Here is a 22,267-nt window from a genome sequence, read left to right on the forward strand (position 1 = left end):
AACCCGCAGCAGGTTAATTATTCCGGGTTACATGATTTTTTTTTTTTTTGAGCACCTTTCTTGCCTATGATGAAGTTTATTATGTCATTAATTATTTGTTATGTACTACTGTAGATTAATGATTTCAGCCCTCTAAAGAATAAGAAAACGTTCCAGCTTCAGGGGGCTTCGCCCTTTTTTGACCCCGCCAGGGGCCCTGGGCGGGCCCCTGGACCCCCGGCCTGGGTTTTCAGGATTTTTTTGAGCTATCAGTTAGCATCTCTGCAAATGGAACAGCTGGGCTGAGTCAAGATAATCATTTGGGATGAATCACAGCTCACCTGCATGGCAGAGCAATACTAAAGGCACTGCTTTTCTGATGGCAGTGTTGGCGAGGGAACCTTAACCATGGCAAGGATTTTGAAGTTTCATCTTAAACTTCAAAAAGTATATGGGTCACATGGCCACGGTCAAAGATCATTGACGGTGAACAGACTTTGACCATGTTGGGGTGTTTTTTACATGTCATAACTGATAGTTTATGGATCTACATCATGAAAGTTAGATAAAATTAAAAGGGTATTTGAGTTTCTCTGTCTTGCATGAGTTGCAGATCACTTGATTTAGGTGAAAGGTCATGTAGGGTCAGTGAACTTGTCAACATTGAAATATTGAAATCTTAACCAAGGTTAAATTCTTGAAATGTTATAACTTTGAGAGTAAATGGATCCATTGCATATAACTTGCACATATTGGTAATCAAGTATCACTTATAAGTTTGTATGAGTTTTAGGTCACATGATCTGAGTCAAGGGTAATTGTTAGGGTCAGTGAACTTATTTCATTATCATATGAATGGTGTTTTAATGAATAATCATTCATCATTCAGTTTTCTGAGTCAGCGTTGCTGCTTTATTGAATTGCGTAATGCAGATGAGAATGTCAGAGGCATTCTACTTGTTCATTTAAGGATGTTCCAGAGTTAAAATGAAATCCATGTCATTTTCAAAAAATTTTGCACTGAGTTGCTTTAGCACCTGAATCTTTCAAATATGCCAAAAGTGATATAGGTTTGTATGCTTGATTTTTTGCTATTGAGCTTTGAAATTCACCCAAATGGAAGTTTTCAAGAATTGTACTTTTAAGAGAATAAGACATCTTATCTGCAGTTAGAATGCAGATCATGTACAAAATCATCTGATATCTATGGCGGATTAATCACATGTTCATCCATCAGAGCTGCCAAATAGTACGATTTTGTTGTATTCCGTACGATTTTTCACTTAAAATACGCCACAATGATTTTTATAAATATAATACGATTTTACGAAAATATATCTATGGCAAGGCTCGACATTACAGAAATCCACCTCGGGCAACAATTATTGAAAAATAATAAGTTTTGGTGGCCCGAATCGGGTAACCAATGATTTTCAAAGTAACACAGTTTTTCTCCCGATTTTGCAGGCATTTATCAACTTTCTACAGTTCAAATTGCAAGCGAATTCGTCATTGCGCCCTTTTTGTTGATCTACACACAAATACACACACACATGACAGTACATAGGCTTACCGCTATAGCATACAGTAGCTATTATCCAGTCGATCACGCCGGCCGGCTGGCTTGAGCTTTGCATGAAACCACAGCAGCTACATGTAGCTATCTTTGTGCTAGCACCCTATTCAGACATGGGGAGCTACGATACAAAATATTGCTGCTAAGAAATATTCCACAGAACTTTGAAAATCTAAGTCAAAGTCACATTTTACACTAATGAAATGCCCTTAGTCCATATTACTAAAATCTGGTGTAAACTGATCATTTGCAAGCATTAAAAAGAGGAATTATGACCTCTTTTGACAAAAAAAGACTGATTTCCAAATGTATTAATACACATAAGAAGGTGAGTACATCACAGTCCCATGTGTGCATTTGTATGTATGTTGATACTTGGTTTCTTTCGAAGCTGTGTCGTTTCTAGCCAAAAATAAGCAGACAATTTCTTTCTTTCTTGTGTATGAATGACATCTTATATCACTCTTGAGAAAGTAAATACTTTGAGAAAGTTAATACTTTGGGAAGGCATTTCATCAGGGATGCCACTTTTCCGTATTTATACGGAATTCTGTCTTCCTGTTGTCCGTCTTTTTTCCGTATTTTCGACTTTTCCTGTTTTCTGTGTACTAAAAAATTGTCGGAAAGTCCTCCTTTTTTCCCCCTACAACTCTCTCGATTGCAATGCATGTCGATCGACCGAGTGAAAGATATTTCCCCGAGATATTTGCTTTTATACAGTACATAATTTATAAACGGCGCACTGCCCACTACATTCATTGAGTTATGTTTTTATCAAGGCTTTCCAATTGGAATCCTCGATATCCTGGCCAATCAATGCGAGCGACAAGTTCCGAACGCACGTACATAGACAAGCTCAAAGCAGCGGCACAAATTGCGTTATAATAGCGACTGGTAAATACGTCTGTAAAGATGATGACGTCATCCAAGATGGCAACTTACAATGACCAACGAAAGGATCGAGAGTGACTAAGTTTTGATCATAATTTGAAAGGAATTAGGGGTAACTGCTGTATAAGGGAGCACATCCATATTGTATTTGCAGCGTGCACCCCGCGAGCACACCAACGCTGCGGTAATTAGTGAACAGGATGTATCTCCCCGCTCGACGCAGCTAGCGGTGGCGTGCTGCTCAGATTAAAGCAGATTAACAGGAATCATTAATCCTAGATTTTATCCTTGCAGCCAGCGTTCTCGCCAGAAAAAATTCACCCATGTCGGGGACTTGTGCTGCCACTCCCGGGGGGTGGGTGTGGGAGGGGGGGTTCACCCCTCCCGCGCGGAGCGCGGAAGCGACAGCCTTTTCATCAAATAGAGACGCCAAGGAAGCCCCATTGTGGCGTATTTTTAAGCCCACACAAAATGCACATAAATGCTAGGCCTGGGAGTAAACATCGATTGATCGAAGTGTTCGATTGGCATGCCGCCAAACACCAATCGATTAGCAAAATTTACACAAATCGAATGTTCGGCAGATCCCGATTATGACATTGGGAGAACTCGAATACCCAAGTAATAATAACAAAATGACAAGAAAACAATGATGACACTTCATACAGGTTTAAAAATTATGTTACCGAGATAATTTTTCAAAAATAATCAATGATTGTATTACATTCACAGTTACACACCAACATGAAAGCGCTCCGATTTTTTTTTTTAATCCCACCCAACCTTGCCCTCGATACACAAAATGAGTTCATTGTCTGCGTGCACAAAACAAGAAAAAAACACACAACCAAGCTCACTTGAGCTGATTGGACCTTCGGATAGCCAATGAAACTTTTGGGGAAACAAAGAAGAAGGCAGTGGTTCCCTTATCAGGAGAGGTCATGACTTCAGAAATAAATTGACCCCTCCCCCATCTGTGTGTGTGTGAGGGAGAGAGAGAGATAAGGGTGGGAGCCGGAGAATTCCTTTCATGTTTCAAAACAATAATTCAACCTTTTTTCTATCCCACTCACACGATGAAAACTACATTCCAACATGCGCCCGTCTTCACCGGTACTTTCTCGACTAGTCTCAAATAGACCCAGTTATACATGTAGGTTCAAATGATAAAAAATCGTAATTTTAAAAGGTATTTCAAATTAAATATTTTGCAAAATATTTTTTTGAAATACATGTGTCGAATCGTGGGCAGTGCCACAAGTGGGGGCGGGGACATGGTGTGGGCAAGGGATGAAATTGTTCAAGAAATGCTCCACCTGGGGTCAGTCTCAAAGAATAGTTCATGAATGAGTTGTTTACATCTTTGGACTTTGGACTGATCTGGGCTGATTCATTCATATGCAGGGGTGTGGCAATTTCTATCTGGTTGATTAAAGCACAATGCGCATCCTTGATCGACGATAAATTCCATTCATGAATTCATCGTGCATAAATTATCTCAGCACGAACAGAGAAGTAAGACTTGAAGTAAGATCAAAATAAACTTCAAATTAATGGTGAATAGACATAATAATTACATAATAGGTTTTATTTTGGGGAAATGGAAATCAAGTATGTAGTAGTTAAGTACTATAAAGTACATAAAGCTCATAGCTCTTTTTATCAAGCATTACATCACTGCATTGTATGTAAACTTTATGCACGCTGCCCGCACCCCAGGCTGGCCCTAGACAGATTTCATTTGTGAGTGAGCGCTGTGGTTCTTGCGCAAATACAGAACTTCAAGGGTGGGTATAAAAGTGGAATTTTAGTGCTTGAAATTTGTGCAGCGTTTGAGAATTTAAAATGAATGTTAAGCTGTGAGGATGGAAAATAGAATTGTGTAGAATTGAATAATTGTTTACTTGCTTACAACTCTCACACAAGTTTTATACACCTGCTACCATGTACATGGTCATGAAATTCAGTAGGGGAAGGCGGGGTAAGTTGTGACAGTTTTTGCTTTTTGCATGTTAGAATTGATATGATTAATAATCTTGTCGAAATAAGTACCTTGCCTTGAAATTTAATTCTTCTGAAATATTTTCCACCTATATATAACTTTCTATCCCCACACTGAAAGTCATCGTGACCTTTGAAAAAAACGATGTCAGATGGCTCAACTTGCCCCATATATGGGGTAAGTTTGAGCCACTTTCTGGGGTAAGTTGAGCCACAAAAACTATGTACAAAATGTATGGGGGGAGAACCAGCATGTCAATTTTTGTTTAAAGTCTTTTCACTTGCTAATTCTCTATAAATACTAACATCCTGTAAAAGGAAAAGAGCAGTCATGTAAATTTGCTCCTTTCAGCCTGCATTTCAATCGATTTTTATGGTTTGTTTGTTTTTTAAGATACATTACCTTAGGAATTACCATGGCTCAACTTGCCCCATGCTGTTTGGCTCAACTTACCCCAGTCCGAACTTAGTGCGATAATTTTGTATCCACACATTTATTATGCATCCATCATATAAAAGACTATGACAAGAATGAAGATCCATACCTGGACTAATAATGTTGTTATCATGTCTTTATTATATCTAAAGACATGTGTGTTTATAAAGCACTTATCTATTTCACACTCTTTTTTACTTTTTTGGCTGAAATTCATATTTTTCCCTCTAAAAAAATAGTTTTTGTTTCAAAGTTGGAAACAATGTGGTGGGGTTAGGGGTTATGCTATGGGTCATCAATACATGACACCACCACAATGTCTGACTCATTCATTATTGGCCTGGGGCTGGTGGCTCAACTTGCCCCTATGCTCAACTTACCCCGCCTTCCCCTACACATGTACTGACTCGACCGGACGTGTACACATATACCCGAAACAGGCCTACTCCGAATCAGAGTAAACAATCTCAAATGAAAAACATTTTTCCACCAAAATTATCACAAAATCAGCAGGAATTTTTGTAATTATATTGATTCTCAGATTACTGATTAGGTGATGTGATCGTAGAAGCAAGTTACTGAATTTTCACAACTAATTGTTTCAATTTGTTTTGAGTCTTGAGATCGGTGTGAAGTTGTAGTGGGAAGAAAGCTACCTAAAGGTGCGTGCGTGTACAGTGTGCCTCAATGATTCATGTAATTTGACAATGTTTCACTTTGAAATTTTACACATTTCTAAAATATATTTAGTTTTCTAACAATTTATGTTCACCCTCCCTTTCCTTTTCTGTTTTTCATTTTTAGCTCATCCGGCCCGAAGGGCAAGATGAGCTTATGCCATGGCATGGCGTCCGCCGTCCGCTGTCCGTCGTCCGTCATCTGTCGTCCGTCCACAATTTCAAAATGCTACTACTTCGCCATTTCAAGTCCAATTTCAATTCTGTTTGCTTTATATGATAGCACTAGGTCAGTCAGTCCGCAGCCCATCCGAAAGTGCTCTATTTTATTCAGCGGTATGCATAGCCGTCCGTGGTTATGCATACGTAATGAGCTATGAAGACGAATTTTCCGATCGGTGTTTTTTGCTCTTAGAATCGTTTATTCCTCACAAAATTGGTCTTATTTTATAGATAAGGCTTTGAAATTTCTGATCAATTGAATAAAATGCACATTTGACGTATTTTGAAGACCGATATTTAGCTTAGAAAAAAGGATTTTTTCAAGAAATATGTGTGAATAAACGGAGCGTATTTTTGCATAGAAATCACACTTGCGTCAAATTGATATTATAATCAATGTAAAGCGTAGACATTCTTCTTTACGACTGAAAAAAATTATGAAATTTCATGATGTAGCAAAGTCAGGAACCACAAGAAACCACGGCAATGTCCATCGCAAAATGATTGGAATTGCAGTACAATTTCCGACACGTTCTAATTGGTCAACAGCGGCGCACAGACTTACAACATTTTATATAGCATTAAAAACCCGGAAGTGATACGGAAGCGATCTGGTGCGACTTGCGTAGGCACTATGTTCGACGTGTGCGGGGACCCTGGTTCGAACCCGACGGAGTGTTTTTTTTTTTCGCGGGGGGGGGGGAGAATATATTTTGGCTTTTTCTTTAAATCATATTCCTCCCCCGTTCCTACCCAGTTTTATTCTCTTTTTTTACTTTCATGTGAATTTCTATTTAGGCCTGTATTATTAAATCATGGAGCTATGAATAAATCTTACTTCTTCTTAATCACTTTTGATTTTCAGGTTCTTGATTACACTTATTTGGGCAGAGGTGGGAAGGAAAGTGAGTTAAAGGTCAAGTGCACATCAACAAAAAATTCTTTGAATAAATAGAGAAATTTCCCTTTTTTAACACAAAACAGTTATATACACAAAACAATGGTATGCAAATAGAGTTGATTATGTCATTCACATCACATTACTTTCTAAATTTTGGTTGCATTTTATTATATCAATTTTAGCAAATTTGTTATAAAAACTCTTCGAGTCACAATAGGTTACATTCATGGAAACTACAAATGTTAATGGAGGAATTAAAATCTCTCAAAATTTGTCAAAGAAAATGAGAAAATCAAAATAAAACATACATGTCATGAAAAGGTATCAAACAAAAAAAAATACACAAGAAATTAGAGTGTGTGTGACATAATCAGTTCTGTAATTTGCACCTTGACCAAGATGAGCACATAATTGAAATTAGGCATATTTCTCAATGTCAAAATTATAATTTTTTTAATTTTGAATCATAATGTTTATTAAATTTTCTGCAATACTTTATTTTTCTTTAAATTCAAATTACTTTTTTGTTGGGGTGGACTTCTCCTTTACTCTTTGCATGGAATGTAGGGAATGCACATTAATATTTATCCACAAACAAAATTGTCTTAAAGTGTGCAAATCAGTAATTTGACACATGTTCACTTTCCTTTCATCCAGGCCACTCCCTCACATCCACCAGGTTTACAGTCTTACAACAAAAATGATGAATTAATCATAATACCATCACACCATAGCTCCATGATTACACAACATTCACACAGTGCTTCACAACAAATATTTCACTTCTGTTCACACATGCAATAATTACTGTGGAAAACAAAAACAAAGCGTAACCACATTCGAATACCGTTTAAAAGGACAAATATATTATAACTTTTGAGAAAAAAATTGTGAACATACATAAACACTTAACCTTCAGCACATTGGATAACATTAACAGAGTTGCTTGAGAACAAAATATAATTATGGGACATTGCAAGAGATTTATGTTCAATTGCAAATCAACTACATGTTTGTGTTTAAGCAAAGGACTTACCCTTGATTTTGGAATGTGTCAATGAGTAGAAAGTTTCTTGCAATGCACCATTAGTAACATTAAAACTGTTCTTTGGTTTTAAATTGTGTATTCTTATTTTTGTCAAGCTGTATTCCTGTCAAAGTCAGTATTCTTAGTCCTCTCCAAAACTGTGCTCGAATTTTCTTGTTTCCAATATCGATAAAGATCAATTTTCTGTTGTATCATTATCACTTCAAAATTTGCAAACGAAAAATGACTTTGTCCAAATCAGTCTGACCAGTACATGATGGATCATCTCCCAGAATGAAGTAGCGAGCAGGGACCAGAGTCAGCAAGTGTGCAGATCTGTGTGTAGAAGAGACAAAAAAAAGTGATAAATAGTCTAAATTACTAAATAATAATTCAAAGTACATGTATGAATTATTTCACATGTAAGAGACTAATACATGTAGTACTGTACTGTCTGCGACAGCCACATTTTTTTTATTTGAACAAAATGGTTTATAAATACTACTGAGTACGGTAGTACCAAACTTTTTAGTTGACTTTAAATTGTTTATATTCTATAGAGTAGACTGTCTAAAATAATCATCATTTCATTCTTAACAGCAGCCTGTGGCAAAAATCATCATGGGACTCAACTTCGACTAGGGCGGCCTAATTATTGAGAAAAAGATTAACTTTTTTTAAACACAGAGCTACCAAGTCTCACGCATTGTGCGTGAGACTCACGCATTCAGGGTCCGTCTCACGATCTCACGCATGGCACCCATTTTTCTCACGCATCGGGACCCGACAGAAAAAATAGAGAAAAAGTAGCATTATTAGCTTGATTATACGACTGGCCGACCGCCTTCGCGTCGAGCCCGGCACTCGAGACGAATCGAGAGTGCAGTCAGTGCACAGCTAGTACGTGATACGACGAATCGCGTGCGTGCATCGCATGGTTTTGTAGTATGGATCGATAACATGATGAAGCCCATATCTGATGCGCGCGCGCCTTTTCGCAGCGTACGAGTGTAAGTACTGGCCGCGTGCGCAGAGACGCCGCCGAGTCATTAAAATCTCACGCATAATTTTTTTTTTGAACTTGGCATCTCTGTAAACATAAATCAAGAAATATCTCAATCTATAAAAACTTGATGGACTTCGGAAACCTGATAATCATTAAATAAATTTTAGAAGACATCTACTTATTGAGCTTCGTTTATGTTAAGTCTTAATTATAAATAAAAACAGGTCCACCGTCCACAGTCACATAAATAATGCGAGCCATCTGTCATCATCACAGAAGTTTCAACGTATGGGACCAAAGACGAAATCCTACCAACCCGCGACGAACGCAATTTTAGCATTATTTCGCACCATCGTAGAGTGAACGCGAAGGTTACTTCCGGGTAAAACGTAAATTTCTTCATTTTTAGGGTATAATTTTCTCTAAAATAAAAATATAAGGTGAGTTTGCGTCAAATTGGTTCTGACATATTTTGAACAGTGACTTTTCTTCTTTATAAAAAACCTTGATCGAAACAATTTGGTTATGTAGCAAAGTCAGGAACCAAAAGTGAAATTCCGACTACAAAATCGTAGCTAAAATATTACTAAAATAAGCATCAATTAAACAGGTAAAAATGGTAGGTTGAAAATGTAGAAATATGAAAAATTATATATCATAATGTAGATGAAGGCCTTGAGAATAACTTACCACAATTCGTTTCGAAGTAAACTGAAGTTAGCGACCAGTACAGAGCTATAACTTCAGCCCCTCCAAACCATTGGGAAAATCAAGCCAAATTGATCGCACGTTTTCCTTCGGAGACCGCTAGAGGGCCGCTGAATAAATCTTCGTGAATATGCTCATTATCGCGCGAGCTGCGGTCTGACTGAGGTGGGGCATTCAAAACTTGTACACAGAATTTCAAAATTCATTAAATATGCTAATTTATGCACATTTTTCAAAATTCACAAAGATTGCTACTTCTTTATTTGTTGACTGAATTTGATCTTTTTGCTTCCATCTGGTAAAGCTTCATGAGGTTCACCAAACTTCTTCACAGAATTTTTGAAATTTTGACCAGAACAATTTTTATGCTAATTTATGCAAAATTAATTTATGCATATTTTTAAAAATTCACATAAAATGCTTCTTCTTTATTTGTTGACCGATTTTGAATTTTTTGCTTCCATCTGTTAGAGCTTCATGAGGTACAACAATCTTCTACACAGAATTTTGAAATTTTGACCAGAACAATTTTTATGCTAATTTATGCAAAATTAATTTATGCATATTTTTAAAATTTCACATAAAATGCTTTTTCTTCTTTAATTGTTGACCGATTTTTAATTTTTTTCTTCTTCCATCTTGTAGAACTTTATAAGGTTCACCAAACTTCGACACAGATTTTTGAAATTTTCAGTAGAAAATTACCTGTTAATTTATGCGAAATTTGTTCAGAAATCACAGAAAATGCCTCTTCTTTATTTGTTGACAGATTTTGATATTTTTCTTCCATCCGGTAGAACTTCATGAGGCCCACCAAACTTCTACACAGAATTTTGAAAATTTTAAGTAGAAAATTATTTATGCTAATTTATGCAAAATGTATTCATAAATCACAGAAAATTCCTCTTTTTCTTAATTTGTTGATGGATTTTGATTTTTTTCTTCCATCTGGTAGAGCTGCATGAGGTTCACCAAACTTTATTCTAATCTATGCAAAATTTATTCATAAATCACAAAAAATGTTTTTCCTTCATTTGTTGATCAATTTTAGTTTTGTTTGCTTTATATGATAGCTCGAGGTGGTGATACAAAATTTACATATAGAATTTTGAAACTCATTGAATCTGCTATTTATTCATATATTTTCAAAACTCACAAAAATTACTTATTTGTTGATTTATTTTGGTTATTTTTGTTCCATCTGAGAGCTACATTAGGTTCACCAAGGTTCTACACAGAGTTAAGAAATCTGTTGAATTACCATCATAAATTTGAAAGTTTATGGATCTGATTCATGAATCTTGGACATAAGAGTAATAAAGTATCACTGAACATCCTGTGCGAGTTTCAAGTCACATGATCAAGGTCAAAGGTCATGTAAGGCCAATGAACTTTGGCCATGTTGGGTTTTTTTTGTTGAATAACCATCATATCTCTATAAGTTTATTGGTCTAGTTCATAAAAAGTGGACATAAGAGTAACCATGTATCACTGAACATCTTGTGCGAGTTAGAGTAGTTTTCAAAGTCAGCACTGCTGCTATATTGAACCGGGTGATGCAGGTGAGACGGCCAGAGGCATTCCACTTGTTTTCCTATTCGATCTGGTTTGATTATAGCACAGTGCGCATGCACGATTGAAGACCATGAATTCCATTCATGAATCCATTGTGCATAAATTATCTCAGTATGAACAGATGTGCAAGACTTGAACTAAGATCAAAATTAACTGCGAATATGCATCATAATCATACAATAGGTTTCATGAATGGAGCAGTAAGCAAGAGGACAACAGGATGTATTCGGGAATTCTAGTGGGTGATGATGTAAGGCTGTACTTAGAGTGTATAAAGATGTCATTGTCAACTTCATTTTCATATATTTTGTAGTTGTTTATACTATAAAATGTGTAAGACATTGATACATGAAGATAAAGGAACTGTTGCACTAGCACCATGAGTGTCTCTAGACAGTAATGTTGTAACCCGCAAGTGAAAACCCGAACCGTACCGTCCCGTATAATCCAATAATTTGAAAGCGGGACCCGCTGACCCATCAGGTTTTAACCCGCAAGTCAATTTATCTTTGAAAAATGAAAAATATTATTTCTGCAATCCCCACACTATACAGGCTCATATCAGGAAAATAAATGCAGACTACTAACCTAGCCTAGAGTGAATTTACTTACATTCTGCAAACTCGCCTTTTATTCCGGAGAGAAAACGTTTTTTAGGGTGACTTTGTACCACCAAGCCTTGAAATAAGCGGGCGCTGAGCGCAAATTCGCGCTCATAACGCCATCAATTGCGCCCATGAAGCCCCAAAATCATCAAAATTTTGACAACCGGGCGCAAATATTTCCAGGTAATTGCGCCCGCCGTGAGTGAGCAGTGAAGCCATATCATACATGTAATTTAAATATCTGTAAAGCCAAAATCAAATAACTTTCAATTTACGATAAACACAGTTTAAAATTGCCAAGTGCGTCTTTTTTTCTGCACCATAAAAAGTGAGCTACGTCCGTCTTTTTTTTCCTGTAATACATGTGCGCACGTTCTTCCGGTAGCGGTTTTTCCATACTTCACCATGTGCAATTTCTAATGCACACATTTCCAGTTGGGATATCACAATTCTGTGATATAGTAATTCGAAATGCACAGGAGATAAATCCCTGTTCACAGCACATACGATGTGCAAGTCTTTTATCCTCACAGTCGCCGACCTTGCTTGTCAAAACGGAGCCTTAATAATGCAAAATAACTTAGCTTATAGTAGTGAATTGTAGCTTTTTAATTTCTTTCCTGGAGAGGTGTAAATATCAGACAATGAATAATCAAACAAGGCTCCATCTAAAAAAAAATAGGAGGACGCCGCGTGCACTTGAGTGTGGTGTTAGCAAGCCAGTTTTGAGCTCATGTTGTCTGCCAGACCTCTGGGTGAGAATTCTATCAGTAATGGCCTAAGTGATGGTGATTTTCCGTGTGAGATAGAGTTTAGATTTCATGTTAATTTTTGAGAACTGTCAAAAAACTTTATGATTTCTTCATTGTGATGAATATTCAAGTTATTAATGAATACATTTTCACCGAATTCAGACTCTCCCAGAATGAAAGGCATTTTCTGTGGAGATCTGCGTTTTCAAATAACTTGTGAAAAACTTAAGGTACGTGAACCTACAATACATATGTGGCTATGTGCTGGAATTTGAATAGACTGAGTTATTTACTGATTTCGTTTCTTAATATCTTTAACATAATTTATATGCAATCCAAGTGCACCTCACAGCCACAATCACACACAAACACTCACCCACTCCCGTGATTCAAACCATAAAAAAACTTTTTTTTTTCTAAATTTATTATTTGATCTGAATTCTATCTTTCTCCATCTCTCTCTCTTTTTTTAAATTTTTATTTTATTCATTTATTTAGATTTTTTTTTTTTGGGGGGGGTTCATTGATCATGGTTCATCAAAGACGAAAAATAAATAAGCCCATGTGTGTGTGGTTGTAAAGGGGATGTGGAGTGAGGGTGTCAAAACACTTAAACATTTAAATCTGATTTCTTAAATGTTTCAATAAGCCTAATACTTAGCATATGCTATTCGTGTACTAATTAAAAAATTGCTTACTATAAACAAATTTGTGGTGTGGTTCATCGTTATATATATATTTTTTAAAATTGCCCCTGGTTCCAGAAAATTGCCCCCGGTTCCTGTAAAAAGCCCGTGAGCCGGGGGCAATTTAAAAAAAAAATTGCCCCCGGCTCACAGGTGCTTATTTCAAGGCTTGTGTACCACGAAATGGGTCCGCTCTGATCTCGAAATTGAAAGCATTACGCAATTAACTCCTCGGATCGGAGCTGCAGCTCAGTGCGCGCTAGCTAGCCCATGCTGGCCAGCCAAGATTGGCAATGTTGTTTTTCAGTCTAGGTCGGTCAACACGGCGACTCGCAACAATCATAATTACAATATTCAGTTCTATGGGACCTCGTGTATAAAGTAATCAAAATTGAAATAAATATCTGGATAATGATATGGTCGATTTTTCTTCTTGTATATCTCCATATTATTTCCTTCTGTTTTTGTATTTCTTCCAATTCTTAATTAGATATGAGATTGATATTTACTACACTGCGCTATACTTACCTATACCATCTCATCAAATTGCTATTCGTTACCCTGACTCGAATAGCCACCGGTAAAAAACTCCCCGAAAGAGGCTAACTGCAATCAGATAGCCTGGGAAACCCGTCACGGGACGAGACCCATAAAACCCTCCTCTGTCGTTACCGCGACATCGTTGAGTACACTCGAAACGTTTAGCCACCGCGCAATTTTTTTTTATGAATCACGATGTCTGAAGAAATAACTGAAATAAACATTATTAATTCCCAAGCCTCCCCCAACCCAAAAGATCTCAATAAAAAGGAGAGATCAATTCGGTCAAGATAAAGCCGAGGGCCATTATCTCGGTCAAGACAAAGCCGAGAAATAATAACAGCACGATGATAAGGCGGCCAAGATAAAGCCGAAGACTAAGAAGTCTAACACTTATAACCCGGCCAAGACAACGCCGGCTAATGACACTACACAATCAGACACCCAGCCCCGTAGGCGGGAGGTAGACAAGGGTACGGATAAATCGGAAGAGGCTGTTTACACTCCTTCCGATCGGGGTAGCTCCTCATCAAAGAGTAGGGCGGGCAAGAAGAAGCCTCGCGATGACCGCTCGTGTTCTAATGACAATCAGGCTCGAGTTAACGTCCCACTACAACCCCTATATTTTATAAGAAGCTTCGACTGGCCCGGGATTGTGACCGGTCAGTCCATTCATTGCCAGACCCCGCCGAGACGGGTCATCGTCAGTTATCTATAGTACAGTCCACCAGGTTGGTGTATCATCGTACTTGAAGAATTGTGCAGGAGTTCATACAATGCTGTGGAATTAAGATCTATTCTACGTACATGCGGTTTAAAATAATAATAATAATAAAGAGGAATTATTAACAATTGTAGTAGTTGGATCTTGGAAGCCTTGCAGGCGATCCTCCCCCATCGGGTGCTGCAATCGACCCATCCCGACCCCGAGCCGCCCGAGACAATGGGCTAATGAAAACTCGACTCATTCTAGACCATAATTCAATGCTCTAGACGTAGAGAGAGAGGCCTAGATCGCCTCATACAGATCGCGGAGTTGGGGCTAATCATAACTCGCCTCGTACTAGCCGTAGATAATAGGAGTTTTCCATCGTGGGAGAATCTGATTCGGAATTCGATTACCACCGACCCAATTCATTAGAAGAGATTGGGAGCGATTTCCCCCCATCAAATTCTTATAGCAGCTCCTTGCATTCCCTGAAAGCTGCCCAGCAAATGGGATTCGATCGAAGAGATTCACCATTAGGGGTACGAGAGAGTTCTGGCTTACTCAAACGCGATACTCCGACTAGTGGGAACATGCATTCTAAATACTGCCCTCATCTTCAGGCCGAAAACAGTATACCAATAGCGTAGCGAATAATGAGCGAGAGAGAAGTCAGTCTTCCGCCTGAACTCGTCCGTCTGCGATCAAGATGGACGCTCCGTATATAGATCCTGCTTTCGGGACGTCCGCTCCCAGATAAGCAACACTCTCGGTTTATACTCATCAGTAAAGAAGTCTCGAACTATTATCGGTTTGCCGCTCAAGACTTTGAGGATTTTTTGTGCATCCCTTCGGCCCCGGACGTTGCTTTCCGTGTCGGGGATGCGGGAGCGAGGAAGACTAGATAGGGCCGTAACCCTCGCCGCGGCACTGGTTACCACTCAGCCGACTATCAGTTTACAGTTGCAGCGCTGGACGTGGCCGCCTGGAGCGGTATGGATGTACTAGGGGTATCTGATATCCGCTCGTAGTGAGGCTGAGCGGCTTGGACCGAGTCTCTACCAATGACAAGAACTTATTGCTAGAGTCACAAAATCGCTGATCTCCAGTATGAACAAGCAGCAATCAACACTGCTATGCACAAGGGCAAGGAGGGCTAAAGACTAGATGCTCTCAAGATGATTGAGAAAGGGGCAGCTACTGAGCTGGACTTCTCATTCTCAATAAGCTTCCTTGCGAAGGTAAGGACTTGTTTCATGGACACTTTCAAGAAGTATTGGACAAGTCTTTTTCAGCCAGCACCACAGCTGACGACATTTTATAAGCTCTCCTCGAGTAGACCTAGTCCGCCAGGCCCTAGTCCAGGGCCAGGCCCAGACCAGAGACCTCCATACACTAGCTCTAGCTCCATACCCTAGACCTATAATGAACATAAAGGGTCATCCCCCTCTTCCCTCGCTCTGGTAGCGACGCCAGGAATGAAAGGGGCCGCTGGGAAAGTCATAGGAATCCTCATGGTGGGGGATGGGGCTGCCAGGCGTTCTTTCAATGCACCAAATTCAGGGCCGCCACTCATAACCGGGACTTATGACAATCTAACACTAACCCTTCCCCACAAGCAGTAGGGAGAAGACTATTTCTTTGCCTTTACTTTTCATTATTTGAAATCTGTTCCAAGTCCACAGCAATATGTAATATTGAGGTGTTCATGTGCTAAAAAAAAAAAAAAAAAAAAAAAAAAAAAAAAAAAAAAACCTTTCATATCAGATATCAGAAGAACATAGAAAGGAGGAAATAGTGGTGATGGATGAGGTTGTCAAAATCATACCAGGCAAATTATACAGGCATAATGGTAAAACTTGCCAAACTTGGGTTACTTACAAAGTTGCGTTCACTTGTATAGAATGTAGACCTAGTAATATTCTTGATAATTTTGTGGCATCTGAGGTATATATCTACACTATTTTTGGCTTATAAAGCAATGACAGAAGTAACTTGTAGATGTGGTTTATGGAGTGGTCTTTGGATGCTCAGTCTTGAGATCTCAAACCAAGGCCTGAGGGTGGTGAACCCTTAAGAATTGCTGCTATTGTCCATCAGTTTCTACCACACTTGCCACAATGATATCAGCTTCTCCTTGGAAATATTTATGACATAAATCTACTGTGTGTTCCAATGATGAGGATTCCCATACAATCCCAGAGTTCTCAATCAGGGATTGTGATTAAGATAATATTTTAATGTATTCGTAATAGAAATATGAGTTTACAGTCAGTCGGCAAGCCCCTGTGTTAATGAGCAAATGGGCCAGATTTATCCAAGTCCTCTCGTGGCTGAATTCATGTCCCTGCAAAATCTCGTGAATTGTGAGACTTTCTTTCTCAAAGAATTTAACCACTTTCTCCTGGAGTAAAATTTATTATTTTTGTACCATTAGGAAGAGTAAATGTTACTCTTTCATATTGGTTATTTCTTTTGAATAAAATATTTTGATAAATAAGTGATTTTTTTACGAGAAAAGATGCATCAAACAGAAATTTCTTCCTCTGTTTTCACTTGCAAATTGTGCAACATTTTGTGTTTTCGGTACCAACATTATTTATATCATCAGAAAGCTCAAACTCTATACTTTCTTACAATGTCACTCTTGATATGTGGCATCTTTTAGATGGGTCAGCAGCCAGCTTTTTCCATCAAGATGCAAGACGAGATTTCTAAAATTTCTGAGTAACATAAAATCCAGAGTTCTGATTGGCTGAATGTTTTCACAACAACAGGCGCGGGTTATTTGAAGAGATTACCACATGGTGAGTGTGATCTTGCAGAGGCCCAGTGTGGGGAACATTGGAATTTGCCTGGGTGTGTGGTCTCTGTGACCAATCAGAGCGCAGTATCCTTGTTTTTGAGCTGCTAAATGTACTTGGCCTATGAAAAGCTGGCTGCTGATCCATCTAAGATACATCTTCTTATACAAATAACATGATATTAAAGCATAGATCTTCAGCTTTATTATGATCTGAAAATCATTTGTACTCAAACAGAAATCAAGTGTGAAAACAACAACATTTGTTGTATGAAAAAAATCATTTTGTTTCATGTTTTATATCAAAAGTTTTCCTTATACTACAACATTTTTAAAGAATTCCAAACACATGACCTGAAAGAATGATTCATCTTCTTTACAAAGATACCAAAAACATGAAATTTGGTTAATATTTAGAGCAGCAATGGCAGAATAAAAAGAGGTGTTTTGGTTCGCACCAAGCTCATTAACTATGCAAAAACCCTATAGTCATGAATATCACTTGGATAAAAGAAGCTACTTTTTCAGGGCTTGCCGACTGACTGTTTAGAAATATCCCAAAATTCTTTTTACCCAATTTATTGTGAGCCCGGCAGCCACTGTGCAGCTCCAGACCGATGAGGCTCTATACTCTAAATGTTGAACGCCGAACAGGGTGGTAGCAAATACCCCCCCCCCACACCTGTTTGTGAGAAGTACATTCTACCAACTGATCCAACTAACTGGTTCTGAAAGTGTACAAGGGGTGGTCAATTTTTTGCCTACAACAAATTGAAGGCCAATATGGTATCTCATATATTTTGCCTGCAACTTTCATTAGGAATTGGTTAATGATAATAAATCAGTTCTTGTTTAGCACATATCACATTATGTCCAAAGACCTGGATATTATTACCCTGGGTTTTCGAGGAATAAAGTCCTGCCAGGTACCCATTCATCTCTCTTGGATTGAGTGCTGCGCAATGTGGATAAAAAAAAATAAAAAAAAATTTTGCTGAAGGTAATTATGCCATGACTGGGATACGAGCCCACGACCCTCTGTTACAAAGTTGGAAGACTAATCCACAGGGCCACAACGCTCCACATCATCTGTACGATATTCATTACTATGCAAATGTCATTGGTTTGATCATGAAGCCCTCGTATGATATCAAAAAGTCGCTATGGACCTTGCAGCAATCCAACAACTATCAAAAGGGTTGAGCAAGTGCTGTGTAAAGAGGTTTCCATCCAAAATAACTATTTGAAAAGGATAGAAAAGACAATTCTAGATTTGTTGGGGATTCCACCAGAAAGGTTATATCTTATGATACGACAGGTTTGTTCTCAAACCAGGGCCCTGTCTTACAAAGAGTTACGATTGATCCAATCAATCGTCCAATTAATCGTAACTATATTGAAATCCATCAGTGTCATAAAATTTTTTCTACAGGAAATTTGCATAATGTCATTTGTAAACAAGAGAAGCTCACTGAAATTTTAAGAAAACAATGAATGCATGAATATACATCATAATTAGAACACTCATGATTCTAGACTCCAGAGATACTTCAGATGGTGTGGCAGTTTACAAATTGATCCAATTTCTGCCTCTTTAAGTCAGATAGCAGATTTATTTCCTTTATTATTTGACGAAGGTTTATCAGTCTCTTTTATAAGGGGTTACTGGTCAACCATAGCAGCCATTCATTCAGGCTTCTATAATAGGGAAACTACCTCAATTCAGCTGTCCTTACCAGACTAACAAGATCCTTCTTCTTAACAGATTCCTCCCCGCCGAAGACTCTTCCCCAATTGGAACCTGCCAAGAGTCCTTCGGTGCCCTAGCCAAATCCCCCTTTGAACCCATACATAATTGCTCCCTTCTTGATCTTTCCATTAAGACAGCCTTCTTGTTGACTATAGCTTCAAGTCTAAGACGCAGTTTGCTTCATGCACCACGGTGAGACCGGGTCATATTCGTTGGGAGGACAGAGTCCGCTTGATCCCTAGACCTGATTTCCTAGCAAAGAAAAAGAAACACCTAAATCCTGTGATGTTGTTCTTCCAACCATTAGGGGGATATCATGGCTGAATGGATAACGCACTTGACTAGCGTCCTTGGAGTCCCAGGTTCAAGTCCTGGGGTGAACAGTGTGATTTTACAGTCTCTCGTCAGTTTCCGAAGATAGGTTATGTTGTCCCGTACGTGCCTTAAAGTGGTACATTGATTAAAGTACATTCGCACTTCCCACCAACTGTTCATTAGTTCAATAGAACCTCACAGCCCTGTTAATCCAATTACAATTTCTCGAAGGTTAGTGCAGGGGATCAGGTCAGATGGAGAAAATGCCATTTATCAGGATCCTTTAGAGCCCACGATTCACGGGGCATAGCAGCATCTTGGGCGCTTTTCAGGGTACCTCTTTGGAGGAGATCCTCCAGGCATCCTATTGGACCTATTCAATACCTTTGTATCTTATTACTTATTTGATGTTATAGCCAAGACACAGGTTTTGCCTTGGCGGTTCTTGTCTTGTCCTAATTTTTCCTAGGCTATTTCCAGTTGATATATTTCTTAACGTGGTTGATGATTCTTATCCCTTTATTACAAGAGTAGCTTCTCCAGTTGGGAGACTACTCCATTTTGTAGTAAATCAGTTTCTTTATCATTGTTATGCCTACTTGTCTGGAAAGGGTCTCGTTTCTGCCCCTCCTCCAGTTTTTCCGTGCTATTCTAGCAATTTGATGAGATGGTATAGGTAAGTATAGCGCAGTGTAGTAAATCAGAATGCTCAGTAGTGAGCATATTATTTACTAACAAGCTATACTTACCTATAGCTCCCCACCCGTCCTCCCCAGCAGACCTCGCCCCTCTTTGGCAACGAAAGAGGAGGCATATATGTGGCGAGGGGGTTTTATGGGTCTCGTCCCGTGACGGGTTTCTGATTGCAGTTAACCTCTTTCGGGGAGTTTTTTACCAGTGGCTATTTGAGTCAGGGTAACGAATAGCAATTTGATGAGATGGTATAGGTAAGTATAGCTTGTTAGTAAATAATATGCTCACTACTGAGCATTCTGTTTGACTGCGCTGCACTTGCGCTCCTATGAAAGAGCAACTCGATGTATTATGTCAAACTGTCTCAGTCCTGTTCACTGTTCACAAAACAAAAATACGCCGGCATTTTTTTAAAGGAAATATCTACGTCTCTAAAAGAATCCGCCATGTAAGAAGCACATGATCCTAACTCAATTTTCATTGTTAATGTTTTTATTATGCGTCGTTACCTCTCCCTTTTTTTTCGTATGACGGTCTGCGGGTTTGAGAATGAACTCGGCCCGGCCCGCAACCCACGATCTGGGGCATACCGGCAGATTAACCCGTACCGCAACGGGAGCGGGTTACAACATTACTGGACAGTGTGTGCACTCAATTTGACATTGCTTTTATTATTTATTTTAATTTTTTGGGGAATATAATTCAAGTATGTAGTAGTTAACTTAGAAATTATTTTTCATTTTGATGATTGTGTGTACCAAACGAAAACTCCTTTACACTCATTTTTTTTCGATGCACCGATTTTGCAAAATCTGCACTGGCACTCAATGACATCGACCAAACAAATCAATTCTACTCAGGCGTAGTACATATATATATATATAGTGTACAAATATTCTTGGAGACACTGTATGTTACAGTCTTATCTACATTGATGTAAATTTGACATGAGAAATCATTTGTTAACATTATTAATTGCACTATCATTACTAAAAAATCCAAACATCACTGTCATCATTTGACATTGTTGGTGGAGAGTGCATATCTGAAATACTGTTGCATCTGTTCCTCTCTCTGATCTTAGGAGCTGACGTTTGAGAAAGAATGCCGTCTAAAGGAGAGTATGAAGATGATGGGTTTAGCTAATTGGATGCATTGGCTTGCTTGGTTTGTCAAGTATTTTGTCTATCTTCTCATACCAACCCTCCTCATTCTAATCATAGTTGTCGTGAGTATACTGAGCATCTTTTACTTAAAAAAAAGAAAGAAATTGTTTGGTGAAAAGCAAATTGAATCACCATGACCACAGGGCTCTCCTCCTGATATGATTAATTGGGGTATGCAAGTAGACCCCTACACCAGGGCGTCTTCTTACTCTTTTACAAATAGTACCATGTGATCTTAACATGTAAATGATAATGATGAGGATTATGAGAATGGTACAAGAAAGCTTAAGTGATAATCATAGTACGTGACAGATTATAACCAAAAAGCTCATCAAGAATTGATGATATTTAGTCATCCCAATAAGTATAACATATCATTTGAATTCTTTTGTAGGTGGGCAACATTTTCCCAAACTCTGGTATTGGTATTCTCCTGATCTACTTTGTATTATGGATGATAGCAACCATTGCTTGGAGTTTTCTCATCTCATGTTTCTTCTCTCGTGCTCGTCTGGGTCTTATCTTTGGGATGGTCCTTTGGTTCCTCAACTACCTCCCAATGTTCTTCCTCGACTACAAATCATCTTCTGAGTAAGTTTGTCCTTCATTTTGGAGGCTTCATGGCACACCATCTATTCCTATGTGGGTAACACACATGCATATACTTCCCATTGATGAGTAGGTCATCAACTTTTAAACGTAAGAAAGAACTAAAATACATCTTGAAGGAAAATAATCATTAACTTTCAAGGAAGTTAGATAACTTTTTGAACATGGGTTAAGTTGTACTAATTTTTATATCAACAGGCAAACTATCCATTCTTTAATGCAGGATATATAGTCCAGTCAGTATATGATATAACCACAAGTACCCTTACATTAGGTCCAAGTTACAAGGAAAGTCAGTGGTCTGGAATGTCCAAAAATCTAAGATGGCTTCCAAAAATTGATTCTAAAATGGGTGCTGAAACCTAACCCTATCTTTAGTGGGCTATTTCAGACCAGGATATCCCGCGGGGTATCAATCTGACCTCCACCCCCCCCCCTTGATCTCGGCCGCTGATTTCGTGATTGCCGTGAAAATCTGCACCCACCTAGAGTTGGATGTAAACTACAAGCCTGTATAGTAAAACTTTTAAATAATTGTTTATATTTTTAGCTCATCCGGCCCAAAGGGCCCGATAAGCTTATGCCCTGGCGTGGTGTCCATTGTCTGTCATCCGTCTACAATTTCAAAATGCTTCTATGTCGT

At 38.5% G+C, this 22,267-nt stretch overlaps 1 protein-coding gene across 1 annotated transcript in view; it reads left to right on the forward strand.

Annotated features, from left to right (window-relative positions):
- The window catches only part of LOC121408105 (phospholipid-transporting ATPase ABCA3-like), a gene marked incomplete at its 3' end in the record, with an annotated part of 52,012 nt that overhangs the window by 24,285 nt on the left and 5,460 nt on the right, over nucleotides 1-22,267 (forward strand). Inside the window, 2 exon segments of the mRNA XM_041599443.1 lie at nucleotides 20,934-21,077; nucleotides 21,410-21,606. Coding sequence (XP_041455377.1) covers nucleotides 20,934-21,077; nucleotides 21,410-21,606 — 341 coding nt within the window.

This window comes from Lytechinus variegatus, chromosome 2 (assembly GCF_018143015.1).
Source record: "Lytechinus variegatus isolate NC3 chromosome 2, Lvar_3.0, whole genome shotgun sequence".
Classification (NCBI taxonomy): Eukaryota; Metazoa; Echinodermata; class Echinoidea; order Temnopleuroida; family Toxopneustidae; genus Lytechinus; species Lytechinus variegatus.